The 14,279-nt window shown below is 43.5% G+C and overlaps 1 protein-coding gene and 1 pseudogene across 1 annotated transcript; one reads left to right on the top strand and one right to left on the bottom strand.

Moving 5' to 3' along the window:
* Nucleotides 1–2,464: 2,464 nt before the first annotated feature.
* On the bottom strand, nucleotides 2,465–6,633 carry LOC130390937 (matrix metalloproteinase-9-like; annotated as a pseudogene).
* Nucleotides 6,634–9,003: 2,370 nt separating this feature from the next.
* Nucleotides 9,004–13,700, top strand: LOC130381601 (matrix metalloproteinase-9-like). The gene is made up of 13 exons (XM_056589279.1): nucleotides 9,004–9,192; nucleotides 9,374–9,612; nucleotides 9,813–9,965; nucleotides 10,056–10,180; nucleotides 10,332–10,505; nucleotides 10,630–10,803; nucleotides 10,926–11,099; nucleotides 11,213–11,368; nucleotides 11,485–11,656; nucleotides 11,766–11,899; nucleotides 12,182–12,332; nucleotides 12,714–12,817; nucleotides 12,927–13,700. The coding sequence occupies exons 1-13, from the start codon at nucleotides 9,058–9,060 to the stop codon at nucleotides 13,049–13,051; spliced, it is 2,016 nt and encodes a 671-aa protein (XP_056445254.1). The 5' UTR covers nucleotides 9,004–9,057; the 3' UTR covers nucleotides 13,052–13,700.
* The last annotated feature ends 579 nt before the right edge of the window (nucleotides 13,701–14,279 follow it).

The following is a 14,279-nucleotide window of genomic DNA, read 5'->3' on the forward strand; positions in this document are numbered from 1 at the left end:
AGATCTTGGCTTAACAGGGGCAATGACATCCAGGTTGAGAGCAAAGCTGTTAAAGGATTCAAAAAGTCATTGTATCAGGGACTTCAGGAATCGGAAAACAACTGCTCATTAAACTCTCTACAGAATTTACTGGCACTGTGCTCATTGAAAACGCGGGTGTACTTTGTGCAAAGTGAGGCAGTGCAAGCAGCCAGTAGTTTACAGGAAAAAAACAATACAAAGGTGATCAGATACCAACATGTCCATGACCTACATGTATCCTCAAGTCCAGGCTAAAATGAGGTCCAGAGTATGACCATGCTTATGGGTCTTACCAGAAACATGTTGTTGAAAATTTGACTTAGTGATGCTTAAAAAATCAGTACCAAGGGTATTAGACAGGTCATCAACATGGATATTAAAATCCCCACAAAGCACAATTATATCATGGTTTAAAAAAAGACTAGATAAAAAATTCAGAGAGTTCTGATAGAAATGGGCCAGCTGGTTTAGGGGGAGGGTAGATTGTTGCAAAAATAACCGGGTTCGGTTGTTACAAGGCCGCCACCACGGCCAAAAACCCTAGGCTGGCTAATACAGTCAAAGTCTGGGGGAGACAGTTCAACGAGCTTGCAGGTGCACCGGGTTGTGACCAGGATTAGGTAAAAAACATGAAATCCAACTCAGCAGAAAAAATAAAATCATTTAAAATAAAAGTCTTATAGAGAGAGATCTTACATATAAAAGAGCCATCTTAAAAGGTCTATGCTGGGCTAAAACCATTACTGGAGTTATGGTCCTGTTAAGATATTAATATTCTGTGTTTAGGATTCCTGTTGAGTTGGCCGGTAGGCATCTAACCGTTACAGGAACCCTATTACTAATGGAAACGGTGCGAGAAAGATCCAGATCCGCCTGTATATGATGGATTGTATAGGGAGGCTTTCCGGTGCCAGTGTCAGCGACAGATGTGACTGGCAGGGGGTACGGACGGGGGGAACAGTGATCTGAGTGGGCGGATGTTTCGGGGAGAAGGAGATAAACAGTCATGCATGTGAGGTTGATTGAACAGTGTGCTGTAGGTTAGCCTTTAGCATTTGTTACCCCACCAGTTAGGGTGAATACCGTCTGGCCTAAATAAGGTGAACGGTCCCAAAACAGATCGAAATTATTAATGAGACCAAATTTTAGAGCTGTGCAGGTGGACTGGAGCCAGGTGTGGAGGCTGAACTCTGCTAAAACGTCTCACTCCACGTCCCAGAGAGGGGATGGGACCAGAAAAGTAGACACTCTTGTCACAGGAACTTAAAAAATGAAAGAGATTGTTAAAATCTTTTTGATGAGCTCAGACTGCTGACGAGCAGTGTCGTATGTTCCGACATGGAGAATCACACGTCTAATTGAGGACAGGAGCGAGCGCAGAAGCCCCGGAAGTTTGCTGGTGATGACAGGGACCGTGGCTCCGGGGAAAAAGTGAGTTGCAGCGTTGAAAAAGGTGTGTTCCTTATAATGGAGTCTCCGACTACTAATGTGGTCGTCGGAAGGAAAGGGGCCGAGGGGCTGACAGCCGTGGAATCTCGGAGCCAAAGAGTTTTGAGGGGTTTAAAATAACGATTTCGTTTTTACCATAACACATGCCCCATCATTCCAAGTTGATAGCTTTTTGGTAGAATCTGCTAAAAACTGCCAACTTAAGAATGCGTACATGCGACTTTTTGCTCCCAAACGAACATCCCAACTCGTTATCATACTAAACATATCCAAGATCCATTTTACACCGGATTGGGCCTTTAATAGACTACTTCGTTTCATCCGCTGCTCGCTTGGGTGGATGCATGGAGCGACTGCGCGCTGACAGAGGGATTGAAATGGAAATTCCGAGATTAAGTGGACATTTCGACATTAATCTCGTCATGGTAAAAAAGAAAGAAAATCATCATGGTGTCCCTAATGCGCCATAGGCCTACGTCGTTTTCCTAACATGATTTGTGCATTAATTAAGAATTCGGTCTGGACTCACAATTTAGTTGTATATTTATTGGAATTAAATGTCAACTTAAATACAATACAAAATATCTCATTTTATAATTATTTCAGTGATGGAGACATGCATGCCACCCAGTGCAAATAACTGGCATCAAGTCAAAATACACAAACAAACAATATTTTGACAGGATAAACATTTGGTCTATCTGTTGCTTAAAAACTAAATACTGAAACAGTCTGAGCCTGTCAGACATAAAACCTTATTCTGATCTGATGCAGATTCTGTTTTGTAGAGAACAGTTATGTTCCTATTCCTGCTGTTCGCATCCATAACCTGTTCACAAATGAGAGTGATGCAACAATAGAGTTTCACACTTAAAGTGCCTTCATCTGAGTCATTCAACTAAACAGTGTGTTGCTGCGTATGTGATTGCGTGGGACTCAGGACCCCAAAAATGGCAGTTAAAAATTTGCATTGCATGTGACTGTTCACAGTTCAAGAGGAACTGCAACAAATTATTACTAAGTGTTCTTCAAGTGGGCTTCTCAGGCCTGCAGGCCGGAGGCGTCTTTACACTTGAGGAGATCATACTTGATGTAGCCAACACGGTTGACCTGGCGACGAGAATTCATGCGCCAGTAGAAGCGATCACGGCAGAAGTAAAGGTGACCTAGAGTTGAAGGAGATTCAGATTGACATGTAAGATGTAGAAAACTTTTTAAAGTACTTCGAATTTTTATAATAGTTCAATAATGGCTGAAACTATTCAGATGTTTACCTTTGTACAAGAAAACATCGTGGACATCACTGGGAACTCCGCCGAAGACCGTGTCAGTTGTCCGAGGATATCCTCTGTCCATCTTGAGAGTCTTCACATCAAGCCTGGTAGCATGAAATACAATATAATGACCATTATTGTTTAATATAGGCAAAGCAAGTGAGTTTCTCAGAAAGTCTTGGGAAATTATTGTCGATATAACATATTCCTGCATGTAAATATTGCTTGTATACCATTCTTCTTGTATATTGTTTCCTAGCATATATTTTTAGCATTTTGTACTTTGCACATTTATAAAATTGTTGGCGTTTGCTGCTGCTGGAAGTGCAATTCCCTGAGGGAACTTTCCAGAGGGATTAATAAAGTTCTTATTCACCCATCCGTCTATCAATCAGAGGTTTGCCTGTTTTTGTTATGTTTGCAGGTTTTCTTCAACCACCATTTGCACCCAAGCATAAAGGTTCAGTGCCCAGCGAATCTCACCTCCAGTAGTTCTCCCCGTTGAAGAGCAGGACTTTGCTCCCCTTTCTCTGCACGGATCCCTCCACCGTCTGAACACTGCTCGGCAGGCCCAGCTTCTCGATGCTGCGGGGTCCAAGTACCTTCTTGCCAGTGTACACCCAGAACTGAGTTCCTTTGAACACAATGAAACATTTATGTTAATGCAGGGGGCAGGATAGTGTAGTGGCTACTAGTGTTGCAATCCAGCCATAAGGTGCTTGGTTTGATCCTCAATGTCCGCAGCCTACCTCGTGGGCACATTGAACAAAATGCTTAACCCCTACTTACTCCTCAGTGCAATGTATCTTCTTCACTTTGATTGAGGTAAGATAAAGGTGGCTGCTAAATAATTAAATATAACTGCAATTGATTTATGTGTTTCATAAGCAAACTGAGGGAAGATCGCTCACTGCAAAGAAGTACATCTTTTGGTTTCCGGGTCCTCAAAGGCAGAGTCAATCTTAGCTGGCAGGGCCGGCCACCCTCAGAAATAGCAAATGGACCCTTAGCCTTATCGCTGTTGGTTTTTCCAGTAATATCTGATGGAGAAAATATTATTATTAAAAGTTAAAACAAAGGCCCCGCAATTTCCAATGTATGTTTTCTTTCCTGAACGTAGACAGACAGGTACATTGCGTATGACCTACCCATCCTTGAAGAAGTGCAGCACATTCCCAATCTCAGTGATTGCGTCAAAGGTCGTGACCTGACAGACATCATTGTCTGGATCTACAGGTGTCGGTGTGGTGGTTGTTGTTGGTCTGGTGGTCGTCGTGGTGATGGGACCCGGGGGACTGGGGTCCGGGCCGGTTTTTAGGTCCTGGGGAAACACAATTTTAGAATTGGAGGATAATGTTTGCTTGTCATCGAATTTGCAATTTTTATTGAGAACTATACTGAATGATTTTTTGTTTTATTTTAAGTAAGTGGGCTTACCGTAGAGATACTGAATGCCTTCAACGTCGTCCTCATTTAGGGAAAAGTTCTCAATGAATCTGTACATGGGAAACATAAGTGCGTCTCTGACTTTGGAGTGGTCCAGGCCCAGGGCATGTCCAAACTCGTGGGCTGCTACGAGGAACAGACTGTACCCTGGGGGGGCAGAAAAAGAGCCACTTAAAATTAAGAAATCATCATTCAACATTCAATCTGTCATCTTATAAGAAGAAGACTCAGTGTTGCATTAATAGTCTTTTTTTTTTACTCACCTTGGTCAGGACAGAATCCCCATTTGGTGTCGGTGTCAAAGTTATCAGTGGTGGCACACCATAGCCTTCCGTCATTGCGTCCCTCGCTAGTGCAGGAGTCGTACGAATTCCCCTGGAACTGGAAGGGGAAGCGACAAGACTCGCCCTCTGAATTTCCTCCGACCACAGCCGTTTCTGGTGGAGCAAAGAAATTCGATTTTACAATTTTAAAAAAGTAGAAGAGGAAAAAGACAATGCGCTGTGTGGGCAGTAGGCTAAATCATCGATCATACACCAGGCAAAGGTTGGCTACTCACCACGACTGGGGCAAAATCCAAATTTCTTGTCGTTGTCAAAGTTGTCAGTGGTGGAACACCAGCGGTAGCCGTCATTACGGCCCTCCGTGGTGCAACTATCGTACGTCCCCCAAGAAATACGAAGGGAAATACGCATGGTTTGTCATCGCTGTTGCTCCGAACGTGTACAAACTGCCAGGAGTAAACAGGAACGGATGGGAAATGATTATCGATGTTGTCAGCAATCCCCAGCCCCCAGAAAGCTTCATTTTTAAGAGGCCATGTCATGGCCCTCAATATAAATTGCGATCTTACGTTCACTGGGGCAGAAGCCAAACTTCTTGTCCGTTCCAAGTCGGCTGTAGTGGAACACCATGGCAGGTTGTCGGAGCGTCCGTCCGTGGTACAGCTGCTGTACGACTTTCCGAGGAAGGTGAAAGGGAAGTGGCACAAAGCTCCCTCTGCATTGCCGTACAACGTCTTCACAACTTGTGTGGGAAAGAGGGAAAACAGAAAATAAATAGCTCGATTTTATTGCCATTATGAAGTGACCACTAGGGGGAGGTGTTCGGTTAAATACAGCAGGGGATGTGGAAGTCGGTTCCCTCATGGAGTAATAAAGGCCTTCGTGTTCCTACCTGTCCCTTGGCCTAGGGTCCAGATCTCATCATCGTCAAAGTGGGCGTCACCCTGGATCCCTTCGCCGGGGGGGTAGGCGTGGGCCAAGAGGCCGTCCTTTCCGTCAAATGGATACGGGTCCCCATGATCTAGCATAGACAATTGTATGAAATAGTATATCAGAACAACTCATTTTCAAATATTCAGAATTCATCATGGTAAGGATTGAAAGAGATTTGACCTACTGGCTTTCCCGAAGGATATCATGATATCGGCGGTTCCGTCAATAGACGGGTAAAGGTGAGAGGAGTCACGTCACTCCACACCTTGAAGGCCCTGGCGAAGGCGTCGTCGGTCAGGAGGGTGCCATATCAGGGGAGTAGTTCAGGATCTAAAGAGGAGACAGCCATGTATTCATTAACATCACTCCTAGGCAATGGCTATGTGGGACAATGGTGTATACAAATGTATCTGGATACTGTTATGTATCTACGGCACCGCATGGCAGAAGTATTGAAGCATCACCATGGTTATTTAAAACTCCCTTTCAGCAATCCTAACTGTTCACTTCCTGTCCCTTTTCTGCCCACCTGTAGGTGACGTCGTTGTGGTCCCATTTGAGGTCTCCGTCGAAGGACTGGTAGCTGCGAATGTCTGGACCCCACAGCGGGGGCGTTTCATGATGTCCAGCGTGGTCTTGTCCAGCAGTCCGGTCTCCTCCAGACCCATCCGCTTCTGCAGCGTCTTCAGAGCTTTGGACGTGGACACGAGGGACTGGAAGCCGCTGCGCTGCAGAGTCTCCAAGTAGCCAAACCTCTTCAGGTATTTCTGGTGGTTGAGAACACAAATACACATGCAAATTAGTACAGGGAGAGCTCACTGCATATCAAAAATATGTTTTGACATTGGTGATCTAAATTCAAGGCTTCGCCGCCTCGATGGCCGATGCTTTTTTTGGGGTAAAGCTGATCTATCCTTAAACAAGTGATCATGCCATCTGCTACTTACATCTCCATCTCCACGTCAGTCATGTTGATGACATCTCCCGGGAAGGTGACGAACACAGACTTGACAGGAAGGCTGAACGTCTCCATTGTGCACATCCCCAAAACCAGCAACGCTATCGCAGTGGACCTCATGTTGAGGTCAAAACAATCTGAGCTGTGGCTGGAAAGAGCAGATCCACTAAAAACTAAAACACCCAGCAGAGTAAACTATCTCAATGTGTTGGCTTCTCTCCTTTGTTTTGACGAGTGGTGAGTGTTGTTCTCATTTGTGCACTCCTAGCGCAGCACTGCTGTATTTATGCACCATAGAGTCTTAGTCACTAGACCTCACCCCCTCTTACACCCAACCTCAGACCTCCCCTTTAGAAGCGTAGATTGATACACAGGAGTGGGGAACTTCCAAACTGTCCAATTTAGCCTTTCACAAGAGCCCAATGAAGTGTGATTGTTTTGTTCTCTTTTTGTCCAATTTAAAGGGGGTGGATTGTTAGTAAGTGGTTCATCTAATTACATTCACAAAAACCAAATGGTTCACTTCAAACTGGCAACAGTATTGACACATGGAATGGTTTGGTTAAAATCCCTGTTAAACTTTGTATGCATGTATCAAACTGCTGTATTGATACTACATGTGTCAATGCTTTAGAGTTTGAATAAAGGTTAGCTTCCCTTTAGGTTCATACCCTGAGGTACAGACAGATGCTGGCTGGGGGCTTGTGTCAGGTATCACTCCTGCTGGGAACCTGATAATTGTATTACTTTATTTTTTTGTTTTGTTTTATTTTATAAATGTTTACTGGATAAGATCTCTTTTTATGAACAGGTCATTACAGTTTTAGGGAAAAAACATCTAGCATGCCATTTCTACAACAAGTTCAAGAAATAAATATGATTTCGAAAAGAAGTGGACAAATTGGAACTACTAATAACGAAAGGGCGTTTTATGGTTGCAAATATACAAACATGATAACACCCTTATGATTGTGCAGAACCTGACATTTTTGTAAGTATAAATGCATTATAAGACCCATGCATGTCAAATTCACAAATATTTGAAACACAAATGACAGAGCAATAAAGTCCTAATAAATAGATGGCGATATTATGTCCACATATACAGAAATAAATGTGACGTCTTGCTAGTCTATGTCGAGACAAATGCAATTTTCACACCAGCTTTCCCACAACGACCAAATGACCAGTTGCAAGAGCTTGCATCCGGCCTTATTTGGTCATTCTTCTAAGACTATATATGTTGTCTTATTTTGCCTTTAAGGGATCTTGCTGACTTCCTCATGCGTCAATATCCCAAGTTCAGCTCTAATGTTTTCTTTTACCTTGTCGAGGAAACACATTTAATACTTCATTGAATTGCATCTCATATTGGACTATTTGTATTGTATTATGACTATTACTAGTCATAATACACATACAAATAGTCCAATATGAGATGCAATTCAATGAAGTATTAAATGTGTTTCCTCGACAAGGTAAAAGAAAACATTAGAGCTGAACTTGGGATATTGACGCATGAGGAAGTCAGCAAGATCCCCTTTAAAGGCAAAATAAGACAACATATATAGTCTTAGAAGAATGACCAAATAAGGCCGGATGCAAGCTCTTGCAACTGGTCATTTGGTCGTTGTGGGAAAGCTGGTGTGAAAATTGCATTTGTCTCGACATAGACTAGCAATGACGTCACATTTATTTCCTGTATATGTGGACATAAATATCGCCATCTATTTATTAGGACTTTATTGCTCTGTCAATTTGTGTTTCAAATATTTGTGAATTTGACATGCATGGGTCTTATAATGCATTTATACTTACAAAAAAGTGTCAGGTTCTGCACAATCATAAGGGTGTTATCATGTTTGTATATTTGCAACCATAAAAACGCCCTTTCGTTATTAGTAGTTCCAATTTGTCCACTTCTTTTCGAAATCATATTTATTTCTTGAACTTGTTGTAGAAATGGCCATGCTAGATGTTTTTTCCCTAAAACTGTAATGACCTGTTCATAAAAAGAGATCTTATCCAGTAAACATTTAAAATAAAACAAAACAAAAAAATAAAGTAATACAATTATCAGGTTCCCAGCAGGAGTGATACCTGACACAAGCCCCACAGCCAGCATCTGTCTGTACCTCAGGTGTATGAACCTAAAGGGAAGCTAACCTTTATTCAAACTCTAAAGCATTGACACATGTAGTATCAATACAGCAGTTTGATACATGCATACAAAGTTTAACAGGGATTTTAACCAAACCATTCCATGTGTCAATACTGTTGCCAGTTTGAAGTGAACCATTTGTTTTTGTGAATGTAATTAGATGAACCACTTACTAACAATCCACCCCCTTTAAATTGGAACAAAAAGAGAACAAAACAATCACACTTCATTGGGCTCTTGTGAAAGGCTAAATTGGGACAGTTTGGAAGTTCCCCACTCCTGTGTATCAATCTACGCTTCTAAAGGGGAGGTCTGAGGTTGGGTGTAAGAGGGGGTGAGGTCTAGTGACTAAGACTCTATGGTGCATAAATACAGCAGTGCTGCGCTAGGAGTGCACAAATGAGAACAACACTCACCACTCGTCAAAACAAAGGAGAGAAGCCAACACATTGAGATAGTTTACTCTGCTGGGTGTTTTAGTTTTTAGTGGATCCTCTTTCCAGCCACAGCTCAGATTGTTTTGACCTCAACATGAGGTCCACTGCGATAGCGTTGCTGGTTTTGGGGATGTGCACAATGGAGACGTTCAGCCTTCCTGTCAAGTCTGTGTTCGTCACCTTCCCGGGAGATGTCATCAAAAACATGACTGACGTGGAGATGGCAGATGTAAGTAGCAGATGGCATGATCACTTGTTTAAGGATAGATCAGCTTTTACCCCAAAAAAAGCATCGGCCATCGAGGCGGCGAAGCCTTGAATTTAGATCACCAATGTCAAAACATATTTTTGATATGCAGTGAGCTCTCCCTGTACTAATTTGCATGTGTATTTGTGTTCTCAACCACCAGAAATACCTGAAGAGGTTTGGCTACTTGGAGACTCTGCAGCGCAGCGGCTTCCAGTCCCTCGTGTCCACGTCCAAAGCTCTGAAGACGCTGCAGAAGCGGATGGGTCTGGAGGAGACCGGACTGCTGGACAAGACCACGCTGGACATCATGAAACGCCCCCGCTGTGGGGTCCCAGACATTCGCAGCTACCAGTCCTTCGACGGAGACCTCAAATGGGACCACAACGACGTCACCTACAGGTGGGCAGAAAAGGGACAGGAAGTGAACAGTTAGGATTGCTGAAAGGGAGTTTTAAATAACCATGGTGATGCTTCAATACTTCTGCCATGCGGTGCCGTAGATTACATAACAGTATCCAGATACATTTGTATACACCATTGTCCCACATAGCCATTGCCTAGGAGTGATGTTAATGAATACATGGCTGTCTCCTCTTTAGGATCCTGAACTACTCCCCTGATATGGCACCCTCCCTGACCGACGACGCCTTCGCCAGGGCCTTCAAGGTGTGGAGTGACGTGACTCCTCTCACCTTTACCCGTCTATTTGACGGAACCGCCGATATCATGATATCCTTCGGGAAAGCCAGTAGGTCAAATCTCTTTCAATCCTTACCATGATGAATTCTGAATATTTGAAAATGAGTTGTTCTGATATACTATTTCATACAATTGTCTATGCTAGGGGACCCGTATCCATTTGACGGAAAGGACGGCCTCTTGGCCCACGCCTACCCCCCCGGCGAAGGGATCCAGGGTGACGCCCACTTTGACGATGATGAGATCTGGACCCTAGGCCAAGGGACAGGTAGGAACACGAAGGCCTTTATTACTCCATGAGGGAACCGACTTCCACATCCCCTGCTGTATTTAACCGAACACCTCCCCCTAGTGGTCACTTCATTAATGGCAATAAAATCGAGCTATTTATTTTCTGTTTTCCCTCTTTCCCACACAAGTTGTGAAGACGTTGTACGGCAATGCAGAGGGAGCTTTGTGCCACTTCCCTTTCACCTTCCTCGGAAAGTCGTACAGCAGCTGTACCACGGACGGACGCTCCGACAACCTGCCATGGTGTTCCACTACAGCCGACTTTGGAACGGACAAGAAGTTTGGCTTCTGCCCCAGTGAACGTAAGATCGACAATTTATATTGAGGGCCATGACATGGCCTCTTAAAAATGAAGCTTTCTGGGGGCTGGGGATTGCTGACAACATCGATAATCATTTCCCATCCGTTCCTGTTTACTCCTGGCAGTTTTGTACACGTTCGGAGGCAACAGCGATGACAAACCATGCGTATTTCCCTTCGTATTTCTTGGGGAGACGTACGATAGTTGCACCACGGAGGGCCGTAATGACGGCTACCGCTGGTGTTCCACCACTGACAACTTTGACAACGACAAGAAATTTGGATTTTGCCCCAGTCGTGGTGAGTAGCCAACCTTTGCCTGGTGTATGATCGATGATTTAGCCTACTGCCCACACAGCGCATTGTCTTTTTCCTCTTCTACTTTTTTAAAATTGTAAAATCGAATTTCTTTGCTCCACCAGAAACGGCTGTGGTCGGAGGAAATTCAGAGGGCGAGTCTTGTCGCTTCCCCTTCCAGTTCCAGGGGAATTCGTACGACTCCTGCACTAGCGAGGGACGCAATGACGGAAGGCTATGGTGTGCCACCACTGATAACTTTGACACCGACACCAAATGGGGATTCTGTCCTGACCAAGGTGAGTAAAAAAAAAGACTATTAATGCAACACTGAGTCTTCTTCTTATAAGATGACAGATTGAATGTTGAATGATGATTTCTTAATTTTAAGTGGCTCTTTTTCTGCCCCCAGGGTACAGTCTGTTCCTGGTAGCAGCCCACGAGTTTGGACATGCCCTGGGCCTGGACCACTCCAAAGTCAGAGACGCACTTATGTTTCCCATGTACAGATTCATTGAGAACTTTTCCCTAAATGAGGACGACGTTGAAGGCATTCAGTATCTCTACGGTAAGCCCACTTACTTAAAAAAAACAAAAAATCATTCAGTATAGTTCTCAATAAAAAATTGCAAATTCGATGACAAGCAAACATTATCCTCCAATTCTAAAATTGTGTTTCCCCAGGACCTAAAACCGGCCCGGACCCCAGTCCCCCGGGTCCCATCACCACGACGACCACCAGACCAACAACAACCACCACACCGACACCTGTAGATCCAGACAATGATGTCTGTCAGGTCACGACCTTTGACGCAATCACTGAGATTGGGAATGTGCTGCACTTCTTCAAGGATGGGTAGGTCAATACGCAATGTACCTGTCTGTCTACGTTCAGGAAAGAAAACATACATTGGAAATTGCGGGGCCTTTGTTTTAACTTTTAATAATAATATTTTCTCCATCAGATATTACTGGAAAAAGACCAACAGCGATAAGGCTAAGGGTCCATTTGCTATTTCTGAGGGGTGGCCGGCCCTGCCAGCTAAGATTGACTCTGCCTTTGAGGACCCGGAAACCAAAAAGATGTACTTCTTTGCAGGTGAGCGATCTTCCCTCAGTTTGCTTATGAAACACATAAATCAATTGCAGTTATATTTAATTATTTAGCAGCCACCTTTATCTTACCTCAATCAAAGTGAAGAAGATACATTGCACTGAGGAGTAAGTAGGGGTTAAGCATTTTGTTCAATGTTGCCCACAGAGGTAGGCTGCGGACATTGAGGATCAAACCAAGCACCTTATGGCTGGGATTGCAACACTAGTAGCCACTACACTATCCTGCCCCCTGCATTAACATAAATGTTTCATATTGTGTTCAAAGGAACTCAGTTCTGGGTGTACACTGGCAAGAAGGTACTTGGACCCCGCAGCATCGAGAAGCTGGGCCTGCCGAGCAGTGTTCAGACGGTGGAGGGATCCGTGCAGAGAAAGGGGAGCAAAGTCCTGCTCTTCAACGGGGAGAACTACTGGAGGTGAGATTCGCTGGGCACTGAACCTTTATGCTTGGGTGCAAACATGGTGGTTGAAGAAAACCTGCAAACATAACAAAAACAGGCAAACCTCTGATTGATAGACGGATGGGTGAATAAGAACTTTATTAATCCCTCTGGAAAGTTCCCTCAGGGAATTGCACTTCCAGCAGCAGCAAACGCCAACAATTTTATAAATGTGCAAAAGTACAAAATGCTAAAAATATATATGCTGGAAACAATATACAAGAAGAATGGTATACAAGCCAATATTTACATACAGGAATATTTAATCGACAATAATTTCCCAAGACTTTCTGAGAAACTCACTTCTTTGCCTATATTAAACAATAATGGTCATTATATTGTATTTCATGCTACCAGGCTTGATGTGAAGACTCTCAAGATGGACAGAGGATATCCTCGGACAACTGACACGGTCTTCGGCGGAGTTCCCAGTGATGTCCACGATGTTTTCTTGTACAAAGGTAAACATCTGAATAGTTTCAGCCATTATTTGAACTATTATAAAAATTCGAAGTACTTTAAAAAGTTTTCTACATCTTACATGTCAATCTGAATCTCCTTCAACTCTAGGTCACCTTTACTTCTGCCGTGATCGCTTCTACTGGCGCATGAATTCTCGTCGCCAGGTCAACCGTGTTGGCTACATCAAGTATGATCTCCTCAAGTGTAAAGACGCCTCCGGCCTGCAGGCCTGAGAAGCCCACTTGAAGAACACTTAGTAATAATTTGTTGGCAGTTCCTCTTGAACTGTGAACAGTCACATGCAATGCAAAATTTTTAACTGCCATTTTTGGGGTCCTGAGTCCCACGCAATCACATACGCAGCAACACACTGTTTAGTTGAATGACTCAGATGAAGGCACTTTAAGTGTGAAACTCTATTGTTGCATCACTCTTCATTTGTGAACAGGTTATGGATGCGAACAGCAGGAATAGGAACATAACTGTTCTCTACAAAACAGAATCTGCATCAGATCAGAATAAGGTTTTATGTCTGACAGGCTCAGACTGTTTCAGTATTTAGTTTTTAAGCAACAGATAGACCAAATGTTTATCCTGTCAAAATATTGTTTGTTTTGTGTATTTTGACTTGATGCCAGTTATTTGCACTGGGTGGCATTGCATGTCTCCATCACTGAAATAATTTATAAAATGAGATATTTTGTATTGTATTTAAGTTGACATTTAATTCCAATAAATATACAACTAAATTGTTGAGTCCAGACCGAATTCTTAATTAATGCACAAATCATTGTTAGGAAAACGACGTAGGCCTATGGCGCATTAGGGACACCATGATGATTTTCTTTCTTTTTTTACCATGACGAGATTAATGTCGAAATGTCCACTTAAATCTCGGAATTTCCATTTCAATCCCTCTGTCAGCGCGCAGTCGCTCCATGCATCCACCCAAGCGAGCAGCGGATGAAACGAAGTAGTCTATTAAAGGCCCAATCGGTGTAAAATGGATCTTGGATATGTTTAGTATGATAACGAGTTGGGATGTTCGTTTGGGAGCAAAAAGTCGCATGTACGCATTCTTAAGTTGGCAGTTTTTAGCAGATTCTACCAAAAAGCTATCAACTTGGAATGATGGGGCATGTGTTATGGTAAAAACGAAATCGTTATTTTAAACCCCTCAAAACTCTTTGGCTCCGAGATTCCACGGCTGTCAGCCCCTCGGCCCCTTTTCCTTCCGACGACCACATTAGTAGTCGGAGACTCCATTATAAGGAACACACGCTTTTTCAACGCTGCAACTCACTTTTTCCCCGGAGCCACGGTCCCTGTCATCACCAGCAAACTTCCGGGGCTTCTGCGCTCGCTCCTGTCCTCAATTAGACGTGTGATTCTCCATGTCGGAACATACGACACTGCTCGTCAGCAGTCTGAGCTCATCAAAAAAGATTTTAACAATCTCTT

The sequence above is a fragment of the Gadus chalcogrammus genome, chromosome 1 (genome assembly GCF_026213295.1).
Source record: "Gadus chalcogrammus isolate NIFS_2021 chromosome 1, NIFS_Gcha_1.0, whole genome shotgun sequence".
NCBI classification, from domain to species: domain Eukaryota; kingdom Metazoa; phylum Chordata; class Actinopteri; order Gadiformes; family Gadidae; genus Gadus; species Gadus chalcogrammus.